Consider the following 23,014-nt stretch of genomic DNA (forward strand, 5'->3'; position numbering starts at 1 on the left):
GTTGGAAATAGACTAGCTTTACTTACTGTGAACATTGCCTGATAGTAAACCTCAAAGAAAACCTGTTACAGGATAGATGGTAATGGATAATGTCATCTGATGGTCAGCTTCATGTTTCTATGCCCACAAACTTCTAATTTCCCCAAGAAAACTCCTACTCATCTATGCATTTAAGAAGAAAAAGACCCACAAGTTAATGCAATCAAAACACCATGAAACATTTGACAATATCCTATGCAAAACTCTGAAAAAAGAGCAAAGACAACCAAACCCCCGAACTGAGGCAGTTGCAACCAATAATTCATGCTTTCTATTTCTCCACTGACAAGTGTATTTCATACTATCATAACTTCTCTAATTTGTATTCCACAAATATAATGCTAACTTTGTAGCTTGATTAAGATTGTAGTGGAAATGTGATATAGTGATTTACTTCCCTTAGAACTTGTACACTTCTGTTAGTATGAAAAGAATTTAACGGGCAAAAGAATACCCGTGTATAAAGCTGCCAATAGAAAAATTAACATTTTACTTCAATTGGTGGTGTACAGCTGCTGCGGGCATTATTTTCAATGATTATATAGACTTGGAGACTGAAATTCTCCTACTGTGGAAAAAGGGTATAAACCACTAACAAACTGAATACAGTATGTCTTTGGTAGTGCTTTAACAATACAAAAATCAATAGAACTTCATTGTTTATACTCAACACTTAGCTCAGTACATGGCCCAGATAGCAGGGATCTATCCAAATGCATCTAGGGAGTGTTACTTCCAGAACATTTAAGATGATGTCAGAAATGGTAACAAGGCCATAGACCATCTCTGTATCTAGCAATGCTCAGCATGTGGTCACTGGTGTGCACTGTACCTGCAGGGGTGCATCTGGATGCACATCGGGACTCAGGACCTCATCCACCCAGGGCAGGAACTTCCTCATCTCTCGATCAAGGTAATAATTGAGCACTGTGACCTGGGATGGAAACTTCACTGTTTTCATCTTCTTATGCCACCAGCAGCTGAATTAATGTTGGTAATCTGAAAGCTATAAATGACTCTGCTCCCTCCGGTCAAGTTAGCTTATTTACAGATGAGGCCTGACAGTCAAAGTACACAGTACCACAGGCCAACAAATCAGATGCATGGGCCATTGCTCTCCTTCCCATCAATATTAGTGAGTAGAAACCAGCATATACAGCTTTATATTCATTTAAATATGTAGGTAGGTGTGTGTATATGTACTGTTTTTCAGTGTATCTGTTTTTTAAGCATGGTGAGATACTGTGGTCATTTTCATTAACTTACCTGATCTTGAGAGAGCACCCCACCAAGCACCCAAATACAAAAAAAAAACCAAAATACATCTCATAGGTCTCTCTGAGGAAATCCATTGGCACACTTTCAGGGATCAGCAAACAATCTGGCAGAAAACAGTATTTGCAATAAATAAATATGTGAAGAGAGTGATCTGTGAGTCTTACTCCGTTGGAAGAAGACAGTGACCTCAAGAAGATATTTAAATCTGAGTAGTGAGACTGCAACTCCTTGCTGTGCTTCTTATTGGCTAGGAACTCCTTTCTGCTCTACTCAAAACAAGGTATGTGAAGAAGATGACAAAACGCAGGCATGTACGTTATGGCAAGTTCTTAGCACTCATACTCAATAATTAGTTTACTCTTCTCATATTGACTTATTTAGAAGCAGGTAAACACTCAGAAGAGTTTAGAACGACAAGGCATTTCAAGTACATTTAAAATGTCAATGTAAGGATGTGCAGTATCAGATCATTTATATATGAAACAAACAGAGCTCAGCTCCATTCTTCAATAACATTTAATAATGTAGGGCCTCATTATCAGAGTATGAGAGTAACTAACACTAATGAATTTCGAGAGCATTTAATTAGAGAGAGGCAGAATGCTTGTATAGAGAGATGAAATGGCTAGCCGTAAGCTACTTAAGACATTACTAACAGAAGCAACACAAGAACTAAGAAATCAGGGAAATACGTGCAATGCCGCAGCCTACATTTCTTCCTGTTACAGTGGACCGCTACAAAACAAAACCTCTGAATCTCTGTAGGTCTCCAAAATAAGGGTCCGGGTTTGCTATATAAGAAACTCTCAATTTTGTCTCACATACATTTCAGATACACAGTAATTTTAAGCATTTTTACTCCTGCATAGTACCGCATGCTTGGTGAATGTTTTAGAAATACTGTTTCTTAAAATGCAAGTAGTTTTAATACTAATGCATACCTAAACCATATTATTCTCAGGAATAGAAGTAACAGTTTTAAATCTTGTTCTGAGTTGTTCTAAGCAGGGAGGCACATATTTATCAAAGAGAACAGTCAAGTTAGCCTTTTTGGATTGGTATTTCCTTGTTTCTATCCAGCTGGCAACATACCTTCAAAACAAATCGGAGAACTTTTTTTTTTTTTTAATCAAAAAGAGGTTAAAAAAATAAAAAATTTCTTCCCTCTAGCTTTGAAATCCCAATTTCTGTTGACTTTTGAGAACTATTTGTGACTGCCTTTGGTGCAAAGCACAAATATTACTGCACTGGCTGTAAGTCAGACATAAGTGCCAACAGCCTTACAACATTTTTATTTGTTCATGCAAAGGTCATCACACTGCTGCATTTCTAAGAGCTATTATGATATTAGCACATGGTTACACTCCCTTTCCTTGACTCTATGTTTTATTCCAAGGAGGGCAGGAAGAAAGAATCCAGATGATACTTTATTCCTGCTTTCAAGGGGTAGACCACCTAAAAGCAGGTGGGAACAAGAATTCTGTATTTGTTTTATGTTCTTTGAGAACAGATTACTTAAAATACCAGTGTGTAAGATGTACACAAGACCGAGGATTGTGGGACATCCAAGTTTAACATAACTTGCATTGCATGTATCTATAACTGTATATATAACCCAGTCTGGCTGAAAAGCCTGACTATATGTAATTAAAGACAAAGAAGTAACCTTTCTCATCTAGTTCCTATCAAAACCAAGTCTAAAATTGCTTATCATTAAGCTAACTATAGCATATGCTTCAGGTTAGCAGCCACATGCCTTCATATTCCCAAGGATTAGGCAATTTTATCCTCTGCTCGTGTTCACACAGTATTAGTCGATCACAGTCTAAACTGATTATTTACTCATTGACATCTATTTGGGCAGTTTTTTGCCCACTGTTTCCATCTCTACACTCCTCTGTTTGCTGTGAGAGATTGTGTAGCCTCTCTGTGTCCTCACCGCTCCTCTGATCCACATCACCGTAGGTGGGCAGCTTGTACAGACTCATGCTGCTTAATTAAATTCTCATACTGACAAGATTTCTCTGGGAAATATGTGAACTGAAGGCTTCTTGTCCCAATGGCATACAGCTCTAACACAGGCAGAACCAGCTGAAATGTTGATGACATACTGGAATGCTGCAGAATTGAATTTTGACATGAAACAGTAGTAATAGGGCTTGAAAATAAAAACATTGACAGACAAATGTTAAAAAGATTCACTTACTACATTTTTTAAGAACTGTTTTGGATCAACTCAACAAATGCAAAAGGAAAAGATCATGTTGGACTGCTTCAAGTTAACGTATTGCGCCTTGAACAACTAAATTCCCTTTTATACATGAAAACTCATATTATTGAGAAAACATTGTTCTCATAAGTAATTTGCATGAAGTATAGATAGAAAACAAGTTAAAAGAGCTATATTGTGATTCAAAGGAATAAGAGAAACCAAAAGCCAAGCCAATGTAAAGCAGTCTCATCCACAGTATCAAAGATGGTGATAATTATTAAAAAGCTGTCAGAGAAAGTAGGCAAGATATTTACTTTTTGCTACTGTCAAATTTGCATTACAAAAAGCACAGAGTTAGTTCACTACTTGTATTGGGTATATCTGGCAAGGTTATGGTAACAAGGAGGCTACAGGAGTGGCTTCTGTGAGAAGCGGCTGGAAGCTTCCTCCATGTCTGACAGAGCCTGCGTCAGCCAGCTCTAAGATAGACCTGCTGCTGGCCAAGTCTGAGCCCATCAGCAATGGTGGTAGCACTTCTGGGACAACATAGTGAAGAAGAAGGGAAAAAACCCTACGTAACTTCTGCTGGAGAGAGGAGTGAGACTGTGAAAGAAACAACCCTGCAGGCACCAAGATCAGAGAGGAAGGAGAGCAGGAGGTGCTCTGAGCACCTGAGCAGAGATTCTCCTGCACTGTGGTGCAGACCTCAGTGATGCCAGCTGTCCCCCTGCAGCCCATGGACGTCCATGGTGGAGCAGAGATCTATCTGCAGTCTGGGGAAGACCCCACATCAGAGCAGGTGGATGCCCAACGTAGGCTGTGACCCCACAGGAAACCTGTGCTGGAGCAGATTCTTGGCAGGCCCTGTGGTCCCGCGGGGATAGGAGCCCAAGCTGGTGCAGATTTGCTGGAAAGACTTGTGACCCCGTGGGGGACCCACAGTGGAGCAGTTTGTGAAGAACTGCAGCCTGTGAGAAGGAACCATGCCGCAGAAGTCCATGGAGGACTGTCTCCCATGGGAGGGAAACCACGCTGGAGCAGGGCAAGTGTGAGGGCTCCTCCCTCCCCATTCTCTTGTCGCACAGCACCGCTAAGGGGGGGTGAGGGTAGAGAATTTAGGAGTAAAGTTAAGCCTGGGAAGAAGGGAGGTGGGGGGAAGATGTTTTAAGGTTTTTCATTAGCCTAATCTGATTTTGACTGGTAATAAATCAAATTAATTTCCCTGAGTCAAGTCTGATTTGCTCATGACAGTAGCTGCTGAATGATCTCCCTGTCCTTTCCTCAACCCATGAGTGCATCACTGTATTTTTCTCCCCTTGTCCAGCTGAGGAGAGGGAGTGATAGAGCAGTTTGGTGGGCACCTGGCATCCAGACAGAGTCAACCTGTCACACCTCTACCTTGATTAAGCAGTACACATAAGAGGGGAAAATAAAACACTTAACTGATGGTGAAATTTTCTGAACTGCATATTTGAGAATATACATGGCCACCAACTAAATCATCCCACTATTATCAGAATAAAAATTAGAAGTAAGAATTAATATAAATAATGGAGTCTACTCCCATTATTCTTCAAGATGAATCCTAAAAACGCTAACTAATGTCATCAGGTACCCATGATTCCACCCCAGGCCCTGGGTATTCGGATAGAGAATACCAGCTCTAGATACTGTAGCTGGTGTAGTAGCTCTTAAATGGTGTAGCTCAAATAGCAGACACATTGATGGAGTCACAGGTACACATTCATTACTTGCAGGGGTCAGAACCTAGAAATCATCAGTAAACTTTGCATCAGAAGCAAGCTAAGATACAATGTCTAACAAGAACATGATCAAGGCAAGCAAGGATTTATTACAGACCCACAAAGGAGCAAGGATTGTCTGCAACACCACACACATACACCATTTCTTGAATGTAGTTAAACACACTTTATTTGAACATTGCTACAGTTTTTTACTTCAGAAACACAGATCAGAAATAATTCAAAAGGTTTTACTCGATCTTGTTTGAGTTTTCCACAGTTCCATTTATTCAAAAGATGACTAGCCTGCTTCATCAATGTGAATTCTCCTGAAAGCTGCTAGAAGCAGAAGAGGCAAAGTCCCTCTCAATGTCAACAGAAATAAACATAAAATGATCCAGAGCAGGAGCCCAAAATTAGGTGCTCTGACATGTCCCTTGGAAAAGCCACTTTCTGTTCATTAGCTGAAGGCAGGCTATGTAGCTAGCCCCAGGGAGACACCTCACCGAGGAACCAGAGACCACGTCACTAGGTAGGTTTAAGTTCTTAAGATAGGAAAGTTTAAGAGGATGGGCTAAACTAAAATCAGCTTCCCAAGGTTACATTCAGATTTTAGATTTGGATATAATTGCATTATGGCATTTCGGATAGCCAACAAAATTGGTTTAACTGTATAATTAACAAAAAGAGAATAAGAAGGCTGGGTACTGCTTAAAACTGAATTACTTAGATTTCCTAACACTAGCTTCCTAATTACAGTGATGCGAGAACTTCATGTATAGAATGTTCAGTCTGTTTTACTGAGAGACTTTCCAAATACCAGTTTCAATAATCTTATGATTGACATCTTGAATTACATCCATTCATACACTAGGAGGCACAATCAACCTTGCAGTATATGTAGGCTACTTGAATTAAGCCTTTTAGTTGTACAAAATAAGCAAGACACAATGTGTTACTCAGATGCTAAAATATTACTTAGCAATAGTGAAAACCAAAGAAATTATAAGAATGGAAGAAGAAAGGAATACACACTGAAAAACTATCTCCAGAAAAATAAAGGAAGAAGAAAACGTGAAAAAAGGCAGAAGGATAGCCACTGTACTTGCTTCTCTGATGCTCACCTTGTTATCATCCATAACAGTGTCGGGTGACTCAGTTCACCTAGGATCTATATCTTCATCTAGAACTAACAATTTTCGTCCATCATGGGTAATATTAACTTGCTCTGTCAGAAGAGATGATAGGAGACCTGCAAATTGTATTTCAAAAGAATCTCATCACTTCAGTGCTTAAATAACAACACTGCACAGCAATTAAAACTTCAGAAGACTTAATGCATCACTAAAACAAGAAGCTTTTGTAGCATCAAAACCATACTTTTCTCTTTGGCTTGCTTCTTAGATGGTAATTCAAAGTAAAAATCAAAAATATTTTCAGTGAACACCTGATACAGCAAAATGACTGCATTTTATGTAATAATGACCTATTTCTGTTTCGATTACAGGAAAGTATGTCATTAGTCTTAATGATATGGGTGAGATATGGGAGGTTTCATAGGCCTGGGGAGAGAATAACTTGCCCTTTAAGGCAGTAGAATTGGCATCATTCAGGCTAGTACTATTCTATCTACTAGCATCCTGCCCTGCCTCCAATCTTTCCATAGCCACCAGTGCTCTGAACCCACATTTCATTTCACCAAAACACAGAAAAACGCAATAATTTGGTCTCTAACACCTCCTCTGAATTCTGGCACTGTTCATTTTTGATTGAGAACAATGCCTCCAGGAACAGGTTCCAGTAAGAACATGTGTGCTACTTCCCATCTTTCCATTCTTGTGTTGCAGGGTGTATAAAACCAAACAGCTCATCAACTGCCAGAGCTTTTGGGTTAAGGTCATTCCAAACCGGCTTTTGTTTCACGTTCATGTATGTATGAGAGCTTCCAACACCTGAAGAGGAGGCACAGACTGTCACAATTTTGATACAATAGAAATTGCTGACTTTCTTCCCGAACTGAGCCTTTGACTGCAAAACCCTGCACTCGGTCAGCTGTTCACCTTGACTTAATCCTGCCTCTGTGCTAGTTCAGCCTCAAATTCCATTAGGCCTAAGGACAGGAAAGGAGAATCCCATTCTGAAGTGGCTGTACTCTGCAGTCCATCTTCTCTAATAGAAAGTGCTGAATGGGAAGAAAATCTCCACAGCTGTCAACATTTAGTAGCAGAAATGGGCAAGCATTATCTATTAGAAACATTTGTCTAGTGTTTTGGCAATATATTTCACAATTGCTGTCTAGAAGCCTAATTAAACCATCCTGCCTCTCTTTTCAGAACAAATATTTCTTAGTCTATCTGTCAAACTGAATGCTCATGACTTGGTGCCATGACTAATTTTCCTTTGGGACATGCAAACACCACTTATAACGCAGAATTTACTTGTAACATTTAGGCTTGGCCATTGCACATGATGTGGCTGACTGAATGGCATGAACATGTGTTGCTACACCGCAGCCCAAGGCAAAGGCAACATGCAGAACATCCAGGAACCATAGTAATTTGTTTACAATGTGAGACATAAACCACACTGTGTAAGTAGGCCGGTACCTTACTCTTTCCAGTCTCTGCATTTCCAATGACAAACACAGAGTGATGCACTCCCAGCAGCTGCTCCAGCTGAACAAACCACCACAAAGAAGGGATACAGGGTGAATGCCTTTCCTTTCCTGTGGTCCTCTAAACAGACACAATTATTCATAAAAATTATGTCCACTTCATGTTCCTATTTCCTTGAACAGGATAAATGGACTTACGCCTTCTCAGCAGATTTGCTGTATCAAGCAATACTGTTTGTCTCCCAGAAAACAGGAATAGAATTGGCTTATATTAATTAATGCAGTTACCTCAACAAGTGAGAACAAATCTTATTCTGTTTTACAGCCATATAGTCCAGGAGGATTGTGTCAGCCCAGGGATACAGAACAGTTATGACAATTTTGCCATCAATTTAGCAGCATGAATTCCACACTCAGAACAGTTGTGCAGCTATAATTCCATAAACTACAAAATCAGTCCACTAAAGGAATACTTTTATTCCAAATATATAGTTCTGTGAGCTGTAGAATGACAATACCTCGTTTGCTTATGGATTTCTGTCTTGGTGAAGAGTATCCACATTAATTTTCTAAAGTCCAATAGGAACAAGTCAGTGTTCCTCAGCACTCGTCTTCTGATAAACCCAGTTAGCAGAAATCAAAATACTCTATTATGAACTATGCAAACTTCATAATACCCCAAGGTATAGCTTATTGTCTTTCACCTTTCTGCCAGGATAATGGAACAAGATAGACTACAGCAGAAAATTCTTTATAAATCCTGAAGTAAATCACATTTAAACAGCTTGGTTATTTCAGTTTCCCATAAACACTAATAAAGGAATGTGTTACTGTGTACAACAGGTGTAGATGCTCCTTGAAGGAGGGTGGGAATGGACGTTCTTAGTAGTCCAAAGCAGGACACTTTTTATTTGGTCTGTATAATAACCAGTGTTTCTAAGTTTCATCTTTTCACCCTACCTGTCATTCACACTAAAATGAGTGTTTAAATTTAGCTTATAGATAATTCTTAAGCATATGCATGCATACATACATGTACATGCACGTTGTTAGTGCACAGCACAATGGGCATTATATCATACAAAAATACCAGAACACAAAAAAGGCACATATAACCAAGCACATTCAGAATCCACACCTGCTTATTTATAGGCTTTTGCTCCTGTACTCTTCTTTCCTCTCTATAAATAATCACGAACAATTAATTTGCTGCCGAGTACAAAATGCTTGGTGCTGTACACAAACAAACATGTTTGTCAATGTAGACAGATTTTTTTGAACAGGGTGCATGTTTCTTTATGGGCATATTTATCATACTGAGGTGCGTTACTGCCATGACAAAATGCCTTTGAAATACCAAGACACTGAGGACACCTTATCAATACCACGACATACTCAAAAATAACCTTCATGTCTAATACAACCCATTTGCAATTATTTTGATTGAAACTCTTAAGGGGAGTAATTAAAGGCAATGAATTCTTTTACTTTGAGAATAAAGCTCTCTTCAGGCTGCAAGAGAAGCTACAGAGTAGAATGTTTAACCATCTGTTCAAATTGCAGGTTCCTCTTCCTCAGAGCATCCAGAGCTGGAAACAGGTCACTGATCAGGCCCATGAAAATTGGAATATCATCTGTCACTGCGTTAGGCCAACTGAAGTCTCAAAAGGCTTGCATAAGCACCTGGAAAAGGGTGGTAAACAACACACTGCAAGAGCATTAATTCTTTCTCTTTTTAGTATTCTGGTTTTATTCAAAGGCAGAACACCAGAAACAGCTCCTGCTCTTAGTTGCTTTTAAGTGAACATTTTACCTGGTTTTGAGACCTGTTCTTGTCTCCTTGTTTCAGTGGTCCAGCAGCTACCAAAATGTACTTGATAGCATGAGGTCCCCAGCTGTAATGGTCCTGTGAAAACATTAACTATCCATGCTAGAACAGGAAATAAAACTCAGTGGTAGTATTTAAGAAGAAACCAATCAGTTTACATACAGAGTAAAATGACATCTTTTTAATCACTTTTAGTCTTGCAGTGGTTTGAGGACAGTGTTGGAAGTCTAGTAAAGAAGAAAAAAAGAAGGGTGAATATCTGTTTAATTTTTAGTATTCCACTGCTTTGTTCCTTATTTTAAATGATAACATTCGTACTATCAAGTATTGTATTCATTGCAACTATACCTCCATGATGAAACAAGGCAAGCAAAAAATTACTGCCAAACTTGTACTAATTCAACCTGCTGCTGGCAATACTTTTCTGTTTCCAAAAGAGAAGACTGGACAGACTATCAACATATTTTGCAAACAGCTCCAGCAGCAAAATTAAAGGAAAGAAGAAGCAGCTTCTTAGCCTAAAGGAAAAGCCTAGAAAGTTTCGTAAGTGAAGGGCAGAGAAAAAGCCTGTATCTTCCCCTAAGCCTTGCTAGTGAGAAGGCAGATACCCAATGCAGAAGGCACAACTTTTTCATTACACATAGGCTCTTGAATACCTCTTCCTCTTTTTTCTGGGGCTGCCTAACATTCACCTCTTTCCCTTTCCTTCCTAGGTAGAATAGAAATAGAAAGAAAAGGAGTTCAAAACATTTTGAAGAGGTAAACAATTTGAACAACAGCAGCTTGTACGATTGAAGGAAACACCTCAGCATCCAATTTTGCAATGGCTGAAGGGCTCAACATTTAAGGCTACACCTACACTTCAAGGTGTTCTTGCAGCTCATGCAGAGTGGAACCAGCTACCACATGAACAGCTGTGTAAGTATGTGGATGATCAGCTTCCCTCTGAACTCTGTGTGGCTGCAGCCAAGAATTACATGGCCACCATCTCCTTATGTTAGCATGCATCACATCACTCACGGTGATCTAAAGTTTGTTTCCTTCATGTGCACAAACTACCCATCTCTCAATTTCAAAACTCCATCTGGGGTTGCGACTACCCTACTGTCAGCACGCAAACTGGCTACCAGGCAGGTAGGGTTTCAGAACAGTAGCTGCACCCACAACTAGGGCTTCAATATAAATACAGCTTAGTTGGTGTCATTACCCAAACCAAAATAAATTAAAAGAATAAACAAAAACCAAACAAAGCCAAACAGACACAAAAACCACAACCAAAACACAACAACAGCAACAACAAAAAAACACAACTCCAGCACCACCTCTCGCCACCGCCCCCCTCAAAAAAATGAGGGAAACAAAACCAGTAGCGAACCCATAAATTAACAAATGCAACTTTTAAAAGATGTCACTATCACCTTCCACGACAGCAGCACTTTATAACTGTGAATCAAATGCAAAATGTATACCAGAAAGGGAAAAAAATAAAAAGTAATTTTCAGCTTCAGAACAGTTCATCATCAGTAAGAAAAACTGCCATTTATTTCTGAGGTACTAAAGGTGCTGAGTGTCCACAATGAAAATGAGTCTCCATATTTTATAAATGTTACACCCAGCAAAAGAAGTTAAACATGGAGATGGTTAGGAAAATAGAAAATATTAGGAACATACTGGGTTTAATGAGATTTTCTTACACTTAGGTAAGACTCTTTTTTTTTTAATTTTTTTGTTGGTTTGCTGTCTGATGGGCTGTTCAAGAGCAAGCACTTTTACAGCAGCCTATCATGTGGATTGTCCAGTATACAAAGACTTGAAGACACTCAGGTTATTTACCATGGGATGACAGGACCAGAAATCCTCTCCTTCACAGCATATGATCTGAAATCCCTGACAACCCTGTTCTGAAGCAGTTTTCATCAGCTGGGGTCCTAAGTGCCACCACGGGTATGTTGAAAACCCCAAAAGCTCCAACATCAGACCAATATTTTAAGAGTTCTCTGAACTGCTCTATGTTTTCTGTGGAAGCCCAGATTTTTAATCAAAGGGATTTTTTTCTCCCATTTCCATTAAAACAAATAATACAAAAAAAAAAAGCCAAACCCAAAACATAACAAGAACATTCTAGCTTTTGCTTCAAATGTTAATATTGTGTATCGCTATTATTAATATTAAAATTGAAAAGAAATGTACAAGTGATTTTTCTGACTTCAGAAAATTACTCCAGGACAAAGTAATCATTAGAGTTGATGAATCCCTGTTCTAGTAAAGCAGACAATATTGCTGTCTTAGGATGTACAACATTCAAATTCATTATCTCTAGAAATATTGCAAGAATGTGTCAGAAAAACTTGACGATATTTAAAGATAATTTCAAAATTATGCATACATGAATATAAAGTTGCTTTTGCTTTCATAACGACCCTGCTTGCTAGAGTTTATGGCTTAAGGCTGAAGGGTTCTCCGAGTTCTTATTTCACTAATAAAACTGAATATTAAGAATGTCTTGTGAAAAATGATTCAGCTGGAAATGAATAAGCAGCATGCATATGGGGAAGAAATTATAAACTTTGCAAAGTCTTATAAATTGTAGATTTTTAAGATAAGAGTTCTGAATGTTAATTCTTCCTAGTATACTAATTAAACTTTTTAGCAATGCTTTATTTCCATTTTCAAACAATCCTCCACTTACTGAGGAAAACTTAAACAACATACATCCAAACAGAATACATTATTTGTTATTCATAATAATTCTTACTTCAAGGTTTTTCTCTTCTCCACCAGACATTTATATTTCTAATATAGTGCCGTGGTGGCACTTAGGACCCCAGCTGATGAAAACTGCTTCAGAACAGGGTTGTCAGGGATTTCAGATCATATGCTGTGAAGGAGAGGATTTCTGGTCCTGTCATCCCATGGTAAATAACCTGAGTGTCTTCAAGTCTTTGTATACTGGACAATCCACATGATAGGCTGCTGTAAAAGTGCTTGCTCTTGAACAGCCCATCAGACAGCAAACCAACAAAAAAATTAAAAAAAAAAGAGAGTCTTACCTAAGTGTAAGAAAATCTCATTAAACCCAGTATGTTCCTAATATTTTCTATTTTCCTAACCATCTCCATGTTTAACTTCTTTTGCTGAGTGTAACATTTATAAAATATGGAGACTCATTTTCATTGTGGACACTCAGCACCTTTAGTACCTCAGAAATAAATGGCAGTTTTTCTTACTGATGATGAACTGTTCTGAAGCTGAAAATTGCTTTTTATTTTTTTTTCTTTCTGGTATATCTTCTGCATTTGATTCACAGTTATGGAGTGCTGCTATCGTGGAAGGTGATAGTGACATCTTTTAAAAGTTGCATTTGTTTCCAAGTGACTCTGTGTTAGTTAACACATATGAAACAAAAGAGCCCAAACAGACCCTCACCTGTTTAGGAAGCAGTTCCCTGCAGAGAATATGCAAGTTAATAAGCTTCTTGGCTAACAGGCATATATCAATAAACCCTTCTGCAATCAACATCATTTCTCAGATCAGTTCAATATCAGGGACAGCTGTGGCACAGGGTCTAAGAAAGAAAACATTTGTTATTTAAACACGATAAAAGTAAGTCACTTAAATCAAATGACTGTTGTGTGCAAACATTTTTAAAAACAGAGCTGGAGAAAATCACAAGAGTGTCAGTCAAAGCTAACAAGGACCTTACTTCAAAGCAAGAGAAGCTAATTAGGCACTGTTGATTGTCAGCATTCAGTAATGTTTCTGTACACAAAGGAGGCAGTGGAGAAACGCAGGGCTGGGAGACAGGTACAACCCGGAGCAGGCACAGTCTGCAGTGGCAGTGTCACCTGCCACCAGCGACTGCAGGACACAGTAAACAGCTTTACAGGGACTGGAAGTCAAGTGCAACACCATGCCATTGCTAACAGTGACTTTTTTTAAAAGGACTTTGATTTTTTTCAGGGTTTTAATTATTTTACATGAGGTTATGGTTGCCTTTGGAGGTTTCATTGTTTTTTTTTATCTATAACCTTTAGTTCAAACTTTTAGAACAAACCTATGGCCATTTTAATGATATAAAAGAGAAAAAACTCCAGTTAAAAGTGTAACACAAAGGAATAATGCAAAGGCTAAACAATTTCCCCACTAAAAATCACTATTTACGTTACATAGTCGCAGAGAAGAGATCTTGAATTTGGTTTTCATGCCAGCTGCAAACCAGGAAACTTATCCCTCAAAGCGCTTTTCTTAGTACTGACAAATACAAAGATTTCTCTTGTTCCCAGTTCATATTTACATATTACAAAAATAAGACCAGGGATTTATTCCAGCAATATATTTCTGACAGAAATCAATAATGTATAGTCTAGAAAAAGAGTAAGCGCCAATCTGTTAAACAATTTTTAAGTAAGTTATTCCCTCAGAAGCATTTCTTCACAAGCCAAAACAAGCGCTGCTATCTGCATTGTGGTCAATTATAAAAAATTATACACTCTTCTACCTAAGGTAACCAACACCCTTCTTGCATTTAAAATAATAGCTTGCACAAGAAATATCTGGCTAGTAGTATTTAATATATCTTCTCTACCTCGTGAGATTTTAATAGGTGACAAATATGAGGATTTAATGCTTTACCAGTTACCTCCTAGCCTTTCCTGTGCCTTCTACAATGGATAAGAGCTACTACTGAAATCAGCTACAGCACTGAATTCCTGAGTATCAAATGCAACAGCGCACATTTCAATTCCAAAGGCTTTTTCTTTCTGTGACAACTAAGTAAAGGTAACACTTGAGCTCCATGTAGCAAGTGCATTTTGATTTTATTTTTTTTTAAGTAACAAAACCAAAAAAAAAATCAAAATAGAAAGCATATCAAAAAGCAATTATCTGACTTTATCTTTCAGTAGAGATGTTGCTAATTAACATTATTTCATATTCTCTACTATTTTTTCTTTTCCAAAATTAAAAAAAAAAAAAGTAACAACAAAAATAATGAATGAATGACAAAATAATATTCACATGCATTTTTTATGCCCTGTTAGTCCACTGAGAGATGAAACACCTGGTAGCAACAGCAATCCTTCCTCCTCTCTTTTCAAACACCACATCGAGCTGACTGTGAAGGACGTTGCTGCCAAGACAGCTGACTGTCCAAATGCAGAAAGAGTAGATGGAGTCCCTGTCACCTTGTCCTCCCTTTTATGAGGTTCTGAATTGAGGGGCTACCCAACATCATTCCCTTGGTGTGCACCCATCCTGCTTTGCCTTGAAGGGATCTGACGTGGCAATTAATGAGAAAGCTTGGTAAAGCAATGGCTAAGCTGACAGTCTTTGCATAGGCAGATGAATTCAAAGCCTAACCTCCTCCTCGTAAACACTTGTTACTTACTGCTTGTTACGAATGATTGTAATTTAGACTCTAAGAACAAGAAAGCTAATTGCTGCTGCTGAGTCCTGCCATCTCAAGCAGGATGTTTGATTGGCAAGAGGATGTGATGTGCCTGAGCAAACAGCTTCTAACTTGAGCAAACAGCTTTCTAACTTTAGCAAACTTTGTGTCTTTCTGCAATTAGAGCATGAAGGAGTATGGTGTGTCAGGAATTCCATGGCTAAAGCAGAAATAAAAATCACACATCAAAATCTTCATGTACTTTTAATACAGAATAAAGTAGTATCTGTGTTTCAGCTTGCTCACAGAAGCCACAGTGATGCCCAGTTCTGTCCTAAATTTCTGCTTTAAAAAAAAAATATCAAAGGGATTTACTGCTCAGAGAAGCAGATCCCAGATAGCACGTCTCTACTTGTGCCTCCACAGACAGCCTGGCAATGCCTTGCACCTTGGCCTGTTGAACTTCAATATGCTGAGAAATGAAAATTTTTTTTTTTTTTCTCAAGTCTTGATTAAACCAGTCAAAAGTGTTAATGTTAATGCAAGAGGAAGGATTTCAAATGAATTTTTTTTTTTTTTTTTAAGCAAGCACCATGCCATTTAAGTCAAAGATCATTACCACATAGTTCAAAGTGCAGCTCCAACACTTTGAAAACTTTCTTCCTTGCAGTACTAGTGTTAAGGTACAAAGAATAGTACTTTAAGAAAAAGATAATGGGCTGTCCTACAGTGTCCAAAAGCATATTAATTTTTTTGCTGTGCACAATACTTTTCACAGCTTCCCAAACACACATCCAATATCTTACTAGGCAAGGGTATGCAGCTTTATTTTCAACTGGTAGTTACAAAACACCTATGAATATATGCATGCCTAAACCCATGGAAGAATGTGATCGTTAGACACTTCTCAAATGACCATTTTACTAGGTTAAGCCAGCTGTGAGGATTCCTACTTACCACAAAACAGCAAATACTCTTGCACATATTTAAGTACATTTCATGTGTTCACAGGTACCTTTAAAATTTTAAGTAGATTAAAAAAGGCAACACACACACATTTAATTTCCCTGTACTTATGGTGTGCAGGCAGGCACAATGTGAATATCGATTTTTTTTTTTTTTTTTTCCACAGAAATGCTGAATCAAACCCAAATTGTAATTCACTGCAAACCAAGGCTGGTAACATTAGGTGAAATATGTACTCTAAGTGCAGACTTGATATACTTGTATACCATAAAACTACACTATAGCATACTTGCCTGAGCAGAGCTTTGAGTTTTTTAGGTAGTTCTGTCCAACCTGCACATCCTGGGTTCATCATAATGAACATTCCAATTGATTACTTCAATGTAATGTTTTCACCAAGGAGGAAAAATCTGTTATAACAAAGACGATACTTGAAGAAATTTTACAGTTGGATTAGATGTAAACAACTGCATCATACAAAGCCAGCCATGAGTAATCAGATGACAAAGGTGCTTCTGGACCTGGACCCAGTCTCACATAACAGCTAAGGCAAGTGCCTGAGATGGTTTACTGGAGCTGAGCAAACAGAGAGAGGCATTTCCCTGAAAGGCACCAGCTTTGAGTAATCTGTGCCTCCTCTGGCCAGCACTGAATTTGGGAAGGAGTGGACTGTTAGAGCAACAAAGAGTGCATATGGCTGAAGTATGGCTATAGGAGGAATTGTCTTTTAAAACATATAGAATAGATGAGACTGACAGGGATGTGGGGAATTTGAAAGAGCTAAGAGGCAGCACTGAGTAAAGGAAGCAGAGGAAGGAGAACATGGTGCAGTGGAAACACAAGGTATGTCTCAAAAATGCCGGGAAACCCTAGAACCCCCAAGACTTCTTCCAAGGCTGAAGCCCATCACACTCCTCACCCACATGATACAATGTTTTCATGTGGCAGGACCTGAACAAGAACAGAGTTTCAACAGCAAAGTTATTGGATTCCTGTAGAGCCAGGAGTTCACTCATGTTTATTGCTACATTTTGAAGAGAAAGTTTTTTGTTATTTAATATCATTTGTTATGCAGGTGATTTAATGTTACCATCTTCTCCCTTACTGCATTTACGAAGGACTTGCATTTCAGAGGAACAGCGGGAGAGGATTGTACTGATTCAGTATTTATAGACTGCACAGGAAAATAAAGAAGCACTGCTAAACCACTTATTTTTCTTGTTCATAATGGCATCATGGATAGTCTTTATTTGTACTGCCACCACCGACAGAACTTCTAAGATGCGATTGAATTCATCAAAGCATTCCCAAGCTCCTCTCTGGGCCAAACCTTTATAGATATTCCCCACAGATTAAAAACAGAAGTGAAAGACTCAAAATCTTTTTCTTGAAAACAACAATTTCCACTATACTTCATATGAAAAAGAAACTAAAACATACAGCTTAACAGAACATCTCACCTTGTAATCCATCTGCTCAAACAGCTGAAGACTTACACCATCATACCAAGAGCACAGCTGAGATCTTTGGTGGTCTCTTACCTGTGCTGGCTGGTTCCACAGGAGCACAGCTCATTGTTAAGTGGAGAGACTGGGTTAGAGTAATGTAACACCTGAACACAAGAAAAGTGATTGTTAGCATTGCAAGGAACATCTGCAACATCGTGAGGGTTTTTTTTCAAACCTTATGTTTCATGGGTGATTTATTACGAGTCAACTTTCTGATTATAATTTAATATCCTAAACCACAAACGTAGCTCTTCCACATTCGTGTAAAACCATGATGTGGCGCTACTGGAAAATGCTTATTTTGGATATAAAAAACAACCACATCAACATTTTAAGAGAAAAGGAATATCCTATCAGTGGTCACGCACGACAGGAAACAGGAAGCTATAGTTGTGGTTTTGTTTCTTTCAAAGATTTAAGTCCCAGGATTGTCCCCCTCAACTAAAGGTTGTAAGCACGAAGCCAGCCAGGATTCCTGAGTGCATCTTTCTGCATCACTGATTTTGACAAGAAATTTCACTTTGGGGCCAAAATATTGCCAGAAAAATTCTCCACTGTTTGCATGAAAAAAAGTACTGGTTTGGAATTTAACGCACACACACACACAAAATATTCTTTTGCTGAAAACTCCTGATTAACCTTGGTATAGATCCACTTGTACTCTTCTTCAGACTAGACACTGAATACGCAAGAAATAGGTCAGTTATTTTAAAAGTAATGGACATTAAAATCTTACCATTACTTAAGTATGCACACCCATGCTCAAAGATGTTGTGTCTTAATAACCTTATAAAATGCAAATGAAGTATAAAAGAATACTGAACTTCTAAGAAACATTTAACTTTTTATTCACTGAAATAGATAGACACTGTTTTTAGTAATAGTCACTACCTGTCAGTCAAAGGTGTAATAACTAGCCAAGGGGTATTTCCCAAGTACTCATAAAAGCACTGAAACTGTGTATTGTAAATGCTGGCAAAACAGTGTTTCTGGCTATCATCCCATCTATGGCGTAGCTGTGACACCCAAGCAAATGCTGGCGAACTGGTGACCTAGAAAGCCCTTGGAGAGCCATTATGCCAGGTAGGAGCTATTCAGATGACAAAAATGAGACCCATCACAAAGCTGAAGCTGTCATCAGTAGGTCTCACACCTCATTACTAGCCGCTTATGAATAACAACTAGTACAACCAATTATAAAGTATTAGACACACCTCGAGGCACTTGTGTTTTTATACAGATGCAAGTGTAATATAAGATCTTTTTTAATAGCGCTATTACAGCAGAACACATTGCCACTTATTAAGCCAAGACCTCTCCTTACAAACAACGCGGTCTTTGCCTGGGAGCAGACATTACTTTGACGAGAGTGACTTTCATTTTACTCCTTGAGTCTTGTTCCTTCTTGTCTTAATGCTATTCTAGAAACTCATTTTATTCCTGTGGCTCAGGAGGTCAGAAGGAAAATGAGAATTCTCTCCCATTTCAATCCGCATCCAGTGAAACTTTCTGTGCATTCAAACCAGCAACATGTGCCAGCCACCTTAGTTTTACTTGAATAAAGTTACACATAAAGCAAGCATTTTGGTTTAAATAAACACTCAAAATTGTAATTGTTTGCACTTATAAAGAGTCACCACAGGACAGGAGTGCCTTGCTCTAGACATGCACAAGTATGCCTCTAAAAGGAGAGCAAAACACACTGTGAACAAGTAAAGGCTGAATAAGTAGTGACATCTGAGAAAAATCCTCAGAATGCCCAAGGATCATCTGTGCTCAGGTTTGTGATCTGATATTTAAAGGAAATATCTTGTTGCTTACAGAAAACCTGCTAAAAATTAGAAGGGTTAGCAGTAAGGTAAAAATTGACACCTGACTCTTTTTCAGGTAACTTTTAAATCCAGAAGGCAGTAACCTGTGAGAATGTGGACATGGCACACAGCTCTGAAGCAGGGTATCTTCATTATTATACCTATTCCACCTCTGCTGTCCTGGTGCCCACATGCAGATCCAGACTTGGCTTAAGCACTATTAATGCCTGTCAAAACCACTAGAACTGTGCATGTGAAATATAGGCAACCCAAACACAAACCTTCTGAGCTACAAGGCTTGCTACTACATCTCTGGCATGAACATCTATGGTGCAAATGGTCATGATTTTCTGTCAATAACTCACGGAAAATTCTCCAAGGAACACAGTAATAAGAGCATTTAGCTGAGTGACCTGAAAAGATTTAGTTAACCCTTGAAGACCAGATGGGTCCCCATACCATCTACCATTATTGCTACTAGATATTAGTTCTGCCTACATAATTAATTAAATCAGCACAAAAACTGGCTTGTATGTACAAATTTACTCATATTAAACATGAGATGCCAGAAGAAATCCTGGTTTAAACAGACATTTGAACCACCTCCAACACAATGACAACCCACATTAGCACAAATACTTAAGAGGGTCAGATAGGCAGGATAAGAGGAATCGACAGATAAGAAAATGCACAGGAAGCTGAGTTGTCAATTTTGTGGTTACAATCTCTGTAGAGATATGCACAAGACTCTGCAAAAATTGTACTAATTCAGTGAGAACATTTATTTGCAAACGGTTTGAAAGTAGACCTGAGGTAAGATCAGTGACCCACATTTTAAAAATAGGCAAATAAATGAAGACCATAAAATATTATATTAATTTATTATACAGAGTAGAAAGACCATAGTAGAAAGACCATATGGAATTTTTCAGGTTTCATATTAAGAGGAAAGAAAAAATATAAACAGCTACCTCATGTAATTCTAAGGAGACAAATATAACTAACTTTAATAGAACAATATAATTTATGGGGTAGCTGGTGTGAGAGAAATATGCCCGTACATGTTTTAAAACTCTGGCTTAAAAACGGGCGGTGAAATATTGAGGCCTAAACCACTATGTTTTCTGTATTATTTTTATATAATATACAAAAAGAAAGTAATATTTTTATATAATATACAAACAGAAGGTAATAGTTCACACAAAAAAGCTTTGAGAATCACCATCTAAGCCCTAACAGAGTTTGAAAATGCTTACAAAAACAAAGCCAGAAGGTAATTTCACTGGCAGTGTGCTGCCACCTGCAGAGATGTCCAGATGATCTTTCCTAGTCCATTCATTTTACAGCAGAACCACTCGAAAGTCCTCACCACGTGTTATAGCCAGTCAGGAAGCAGCAACAGCACAAGGCATCGTTCTGCTCTACTTGCAAAGTGATCACAGAAATATAGCCTGACCAGATCACTGAGAGGGAAGCAGAGATTGGCGGGGGGAAGAACAGGAGATGGATATGTTTGGAACATATGTCACAAAATGCAGCAGATACATTAGCCAGAATTTACTAAACAAACAATCAATATTAAAAAAAACCCCATACACCTCAAAAAAAACCCCAAACCAATCCAACAAAACCAAACCATGCTATTTATTTCAGCTTTCTATTTAATAGTCATGAACTGGAAATTTGGCTAACACTTTTATCGGACCCTTTTTATACATCTGTTTTTCAGTAGCCAAAAGTTCTGTATTTCAAACTGTACACTGTGTGGAAGTATTTCTTTTGTTTAAAGCTTGCTACCTAATAGCTTCAGGCAGTGCCTACTAGCTCTTATACTATGCAAAACAGCAAACAAAGACTAATCTTTATCCAACTTCTCTATTCCAGGAGTAATTTTAGACACCTCTATCAGATTTACACTCCCTCTTTAAAGTCTCTTTCCTATGTAATATTTTCCTTCGGCATATATTTTCTAGGTTTTCACAAATAGAAAAAATACTCACACCAGGACAGAGACAGTCGAGAGAAGCTGGAGGTAAATAAGGGCAAAGCAAAATTCAAACAGCAGAAGGAACCCTTCTGAAGTGTGATCAAAACTAACTGGAAGTAAACTGTTTGGTCTGACACCAACAGAACCAACAGTTTTGGCTTCCTTACACAAATACATGGGTTTAATATCTGTGTGTGTGTGTACTGGTTGAGTACTCTGCTCTTGCCACACTGTTGTGGTTGATGTTTGGCAGTGTCTTTGTTCTTATCTTTCATCTCAGTTCAGAATAATCACACAGGAAAAAAAAAAAAACCACACAGTAATTAAGATGTGATAAAAATGTCCATGAGATAACAGTAATGGAAGCAAAAACCATATTTCTTTTTTCAGTTGATGCTAACAGCAGTTTATTTACTACAGGATTAAAATTATTAAATATGCCACTCATCTCTTTTTATGAAAACATTTTCACACTGCATTTATTTTCATTGAAATAAACAAAGAAAATATTCATATCTGCTTCTTGTGGCAATCCTTCAGGCCTGACGCCAAGCCCTCTTCCAGCCTACCAAATGCCATTTCTACATCTGAAAACCACCATTTCTACATTTGAAACCCATCAGATTTGTGAAACAGTAAGTGCAACCTGGGCGGGGGAGTCAAAACCCCACTGTTCTCTCTGCTTCTCTTCATAGGCCAGTATCACTTCCATGAAACAGAGACACACCATTCTGTGTACAGTTTCCTCGAGGTGTTGCAACCAAGACTCTACTTTTTGAAGGAAAAAAACCAAAACATGCATACATTTATGCATGTAACATAAATGGTATATTTTATACTAACAATATAGGAAGTTTATCTCATTAATCTTTACAAAGGATTTTCTTTACATCAACATGCCTTATAAACCTGAACTGAGAGTGGGGTTTTTTTGTTTGTTTATTTCTTCTGTTTTCTCCCTCCTACTACCTCTTCAGTAGGATTTCGCTCAGGGGAACCCCTCCCAGTTACCAAGATACCAGACATTTTGTTTTACACATCCATTTGGCTTAAACACACAGACATACTGCCTTAGAGCTCCAAATACGAAAGTCTAAAGTTTTGCTCCATGACTGCAGAATGGAAAACACAGACAATACAGTCTTTCCTATGTCTCTGTGCACTCAAATGTAGCTGTATCTTGGAGAAACTAACTCTAAGAGGCAAGCTGCATACATTTACTCATTGAGTCTGGGGCCTCCCTGCTGAGACAATCAATCATTAGAACCACATGCAACATTGATTTTATGCAATGTGAATGCTTATCCATTCAGCACTGTTCTGAGAACAATAAGTTATTGTCTCAGAAGCTGCTGAACTGTTCTTTCTGACCTACCACTACCCAGTTAGCACACATACTGGCTGGCCAATTAGCAAATACGAGGCTCAAAAACAGCTAAAAAACCAGTTCAGCTGATAGGGGACATAGGAGAGAGCTGCAGGTCTGGAGAGGCGTGTGCTAAAGGATAAGAAGGGAGGGAACCTGAAAGTATAATGGAAGACAAAATAAAAGGACAAAGGAAAATAGGAAGTACGAGAAATTCAGCACCCAAACATAGGCTTCATCAGTTCTGTGGCTTCTAGTAATTTTTTTTTTCTTTTAG

At 38.3% G+C, this 23,014-nt stretch overlaps 1 protein-coding gene across 1 annotated transcript in view; it reads right to left on the bottom strand.

Moving 5' to 3' along the window:
* Window positions 1-19,728, bottom strand: part of LOC136097733 (dynein axonemal heavy chain 11) — an 89,243-nt gene extending 69,515 nt beyond the window's left edge. The window contains 7 exon segments of the mRNA XM_071805512.1: window positions 7,878-8,006; window positions 9,374-9,568; window positions 9,699-9,791; window positions 13,140-13,278; window positions 16,359-16,475; window positions 17,607-17,677; window positions 19,666-19,728. Of these exon segments, the coding sequence (XP_071661613.1) occupies window positions 7,878-8,006; window positions 9,374-9,568; window positions 9,699-9,791; window positions 13,140-13,278; window positions 16,359-16,475; window positions 17,607-17,677; window positions 19,666-19,728 (807 nt within the window).
* Between the last annotated feature and the right edge of the window lie 3,286 nt (window positions 19,729-23,014).

This window comes from Patagioenas fasciata, chromosome 2, assembly GCF_037038585.1.
Source record: "Patagioenas fasciata isolate bPatFas1 chromosome 2, bPatFas1.hap1, whole genome shotgun sequence".
Lineage (NCBI taxonomy): Eukaryota > Metazoa > Chordata > Aves > Columbiformes > Columbidae > Patagioenas > Patagioenas fasciata.